The sequence below is a fragment of the Anoplopoma fimbria genome, chromosome 24, assembly GCF_027596085.1.
Source record: "Anoplopoma fimbria isolate UVic2021 breed Golden Eagle Sablefish chromosome 24, Afim_UVic_2022, whole genome shotgun sequence".
Taxonomy (NCBI): Eukaryota; Metazoa; Chordata; class Actinopteri; order Perciformes; family Anoplopomatidae; genus Anoplopoma; species Anoplopoma fimbria.
In genome coordinates this window covers 10,201,366-10,205,811 of record NC_072472.1, presented here as the reverse complement: position 1 = coordinate 10,205,811, position 4,446 = coordinate 10,201,366, and the positions used below count along the sequence as shown (strand labels likewise).

General features: G+C 40.3%; 1 protein-coding gene across 1 annotated transcript; it reads left to right on the top strand.

Moving 5' to 3' along the window:
- The first annotated feature begins 1,038 nt into the window (after nucleotides 1-1,038).
- msx2b (muscle segment homeobox 2b) lies at nucleotides 1,039-3,444 on the top strand. Its single transcript, XM_054626150.1, has 2 exons — nucleotides 1,039-1,510; nucleotides 2,126-3,444. The coding sequence occupies exons 1-2, from the start codon at nucleotides 1,123-1,125 to the stop codon at nucleotides 2,581-2,583; spliced, it is 846 nt and encodes a 281-aa protein (XP_054482125.1). The 5' UTR covers nucleotides 1,039-1,122; the 3' UTR covers nucleotides 2,584-3,444.
- The last annotated feature ends 1,002 nt before the right edge of the window (nucleotides 3,445-4,446 follow it).

The window sequence follows — 4,446 nt, the reverse complement described above, 5'->3', positions numbered from 1 at the left end:
TCACTTATTTAACCAAAAAGGCAACATGAAGGAGAACTATGCCCTGAGCTTTTCAAAGAATGCTTCACTGAAAAATTCACTGTAAAGCTTTATCTGGCAGCCATTAGCGATTAGGGATTTATTACATTATACTAGGCAAAAAAAGGAATTCTTGTGGAATTTTCTCAGTTCATCATGATTGAAATAAATTACATAAAGTACGAATGTAACATATTAAATGTATCTATTTTTACCTGCACGGGAGTGAGCTGCTGCTTTCACACACTCCACTTTACCTGCATGGGAAGTGGTTTGGACACCTCTTAGTAATAATATATTATTATTATTCATAATAATAATATATTAATATATTAACCGCAGGTCCTTCCTTCCTGCTGCTGTCAGGCTGCACAACCAACTCTGCTCCCAGCAGACCACATGACACATGACAATAAAAACATGACAATAAAAACCTGTGCAATACATTACACTGTGCAATAATAGTTAAAATAGTTTTTTCTGTCTGTAAATATCATATTTCAGTTATTGATTGATTTTCTACTGTTTTTTTATTGCTTATTTATAATACTTGTTTTTTTTATTGTCATTTTTTTTTTTTTTATCTTGTCTTTCTTTCTTCTACTATGGCTCTTGTGTGCACTTTACTCTATGCTGCTGTGCTGCTTTCCCCGCTGCGGGACTAATAAAGGATTATCTTATCTTATCTCTCTTATCTAATAATAATAATAATAATAATATAGTATAATATAATAATAATAATAATAAAATATAGTATAATAATAATACTACTACTAATAATAGTATCAATAATAACATTATAATAATAATAATATAAAATAATCATAATAAATACCTACATTTTGCAGGATCTGTTGCACTGCACTACTCAAAACAAAACAAGCACCGTCAGTTTTCGACTGTCCCTGAATGCAGCATCTGCTCATTCGTAAACATTTTGGGCTGCGCTGATTGGTCAACGGTGAGCCCTCCACAACGTGATGCGTCTACATACTCCCACGTACTACTTGACAGCTCCACAACATAACGCACGCCGGAGCGGCTCTCACCTGGCCGTCCTTCTGACTGCTCCGCTCGGATTTTCTTTTTTTTTTTTGTTGTTGGATGAGACAGATGGCTTCTCAGGAGACCTTAAACGAGTTGGGGTGCAGTTCGTCCGAGGAGGACAGTACCCGTGCGGACCTGACAGAGAGCGCAGCGGAGGAGGAGAGGACGTCTCCGGCGGCGCGTCGGCATCATCCGTTCAGCGTCGAGGCGCTCATGTCCGGTAGGAAGACGGACGGACGCCGTAAACTAGAGGGAGGCTCGGTGGCGGTGGCGGTGTCTCCGACAGGTTTGAACTCCCTGTATCTGTACCGAGAGACGTGCAGTCCTCCCGGGGGAAGCCTGAAGAGCGTACCGGCTGTGCCTTCTTCTCCGGTAAAATCGGAGGCATCCGAGTCAGAGGACTGCGCACCCTGGGTCACCAGCAGCGCGTTTTCCACACAGCCTCGTAAGTCTCTCCTTCACCACGGAGCATTTTGTGTAATATATATATATATTTTTATTTTTTTTATTTCAAACAGAATGTAATCTCACAGCCTACAAGATTAGAGTCACATGGAGAGTTGAACAAGTAGCCTACACTTTGAGTGAAGAGGACAAACATATGTCTAAAGAAAGGCATAACGTAGCCTAAATAAAAAAAAAAAAAAAAACAATTACTCTAAAATATTCAGTATGTTAGGGGTTAATGTTTGTGGGTGTAGACTACCTCTAACACGTCAAAAATATGTGGCATATTAATACATGAGGCCTTAAAGAAGTGCATCCTGATATCCAACTTTCAACATGAGGTTTAATTGATTTAAACATTTATGTTCACAGTATAGCCAACTGATCAATATATCAGTATATCTATAATTCAATTTAAATTCTATTTATTTTGCATAGCCCAAAATCACAAATTAAAGTTGCCTCAGAGGGCTTTATAATCTGCACACATATGACACACTCCCGGCCCGGGACCCTCACATCGGTACTAAGGAGACATAACATCCACAGTTAATCAATAGAATTCTAATATAGTCCATTTAATTAATCTTGTTCTTTTTTTTTTTTCTCCCAGGTCACGGCGGTCCAGGCTGTCCATTGAGGAAACACAAGACCAACAGAAAGCCCCGCACTCCCTTCACCACATCTCAGCTCCTGGCCCTGGAGAGGAAGTTCAGGCAGAAGCAGTACCTGTCCATCGCCGAGCGGGCCGAGTTCTCCTCCTCCTTGACCCTGACAGAGACCCAAGTTAAGATCTGGTTCCAAAATCGCCGGGCAAAAGCCAAGAGGCTCCAGGAGGCCGAGCTGGAGAAGCTCAAGATGGCTGCGGATGCCAAGACGGCGGCGGTGGCGGCCGCTGCGGCTGGAGGTCTACACCCTGGCTTTACGTTACCTCTGTCGCTGGGCGCCATGTCGCTGTATGGACAGTCGTACTCTGCCTATCACCACCACCACCACAGACCCATGCTGCCCATTTCACCTTTAGGACTGTACGCTGCTCCTCTGGGCTACAGCATGTACCACTTTTCATAAAAATGGAAATATCACTGACTATGGTGAAACGTGTTCCAGAGGATTCCCAAAAATGGACGCGTGGCTGACTTTTTAAAAATCAATCATTTTAATATATCTTCTACACAAGGAGTGTTTGAATAGACTTTCTGAGCGCTTCAAGTCAAATATAAAATCTATTTTTTTCCCACAGCGAGGATAAAAAAAACCCCCCAACTTACTGTCGATGTCCTCTTGCCCCTTTGGACAGCCTGTTTACATGACTTGTCTAAATGAGGAGATTCGTCACGGTCCAGATGTTTATGCTCTTCACTTGTTTACTTTTGCAATAATTGAGCTGGGCGAGGACTTGCTCTGGGCACAATAATACAAAGTACAACTTTTCCCTCAAGCCTTTCTCTTCATTCGATGCAGTGCCTTGTGTGTCGAAAAGGGCTTTAATATTAAAAGACATTTTGTACATGTGTATGGATGATGAGTGTTACAGCAGCTCAGGCCAAATAAAACATATCACTGAATTCATTCTTTTAATTTCCATTCCGCAATGATGTCTGCGCTTGAAAAAACTGCTCTGCTTTTCAATTTAAAGACAGACAAATTCAGGTTTGTGGGCTCTCAAAGACGGGGAGGTTCAACCCCTTAAATGATCCATCACAATGACAACTTAACACTAACTTTTTTCATCTTTTGTCTCTTGCAGCAATAATTAATACTTTTTTTGAACTATAATTATGCCGGAAATGTATGAATGCCTCATGTTGTCTATTTATATGAGAATATGGTACAAAAGTTCTGACCAAAAGTGTATTTATATTGTTCTTCCTCAATGACCCTTTGAAAGGGCCACATATTGTGCTATGCAGTTTGTATATATATTTTTTTCCACCAATGTTTTATCATTCAAATGAACAAAACAATTTAAGCCTTACAGACTGTTTCCTTTGAATAAATGACATTTTATTTTATGTATAAAAAAAATAAAGTAGTATATGTGTAAACGTGCACTTACATTTGTTTAAGATCTTTTAAACAAAGTCATATTTGACGTAGTTAACCAATGAAACCAGCTGTGTCCAGCTGCTCTGTTTGTTTGTGTGTGTGTGTGTGTGTGTGTGTGTGTGTGTGTGTTTGTGTATGGGTTTTAATTCCAACTCTGTAATTCCCATCAATCCGTTTCAGGCACTGGTCAGTTTAACGCAATGTTTGACGAACCATAAATAGTACACATCAATTATTCAACTTCACAGACAGTTCCTGTTATTACTGAGCTGTTGCCACACTGGTCAAACTTGTTTTTGGCAGAGATACACTTTTGTAATAATGTTTTTTGTTCGTAGAGAAATACAGTGTGCTGTTTTTCTAGCAACCATCAACTCTGTTTTTATGACAGTTACCGTGTTGTTTTACCTTTTGTCTTATCATTCTATTTCTGGACCTCACCAGCAACTAGCAGCAACATTTACTGTTCATTTAACTTGAATTTATCCTCCTCTAGTTTGCCTGAGGCAGAGGGGTCGATTGGCAAAACTTTCATGTATTTAGGATTAGCTTACTAACACACTAACAACGTAGCTTGTTAGGAGACATTCATTAATTTGTTAAAGCTCGTATCCCCATCAGGATAACGTTCTTCCTGCCTCGTTACATTTTATGTTAATGGCCGCTGTTGACTCAGGTTTCAATTAGCAGTTTGAGATTGGTGGCGTGTGGGGCTGCTAAAAAGGTGCCTGTGCTTTGTTGCAATTATCGGAGCAGCTTCCAACTTCCGCGTGACTTTGATGTTAGCAGGAAATCGTTTTATAGGCAGCAGCGCATTTATGAGGTTCCCCTTTAATCAGAACAAGGCAGAGGGAGCTGACAAGCAAAGCGAGTAGCTTACACAGG

Excerpts from the sequence above, each read along its gene's own strand:
- msx2b (XM_054626150.1), top strand. The coding sequence starts at position 1,123 with ATGAGACAGATGGCTTCTCAGGAGACCTTAAACGAGTTGGGGTGCAGT. Across the intron at positions 1,511-2,125 it reads CGCGTTTTCCACACAGCCTC|GTCACGGCGGTCCAGGCTGT; the intron begins GTAAGTCTCTCC and ends TTTTTCTCCCAG.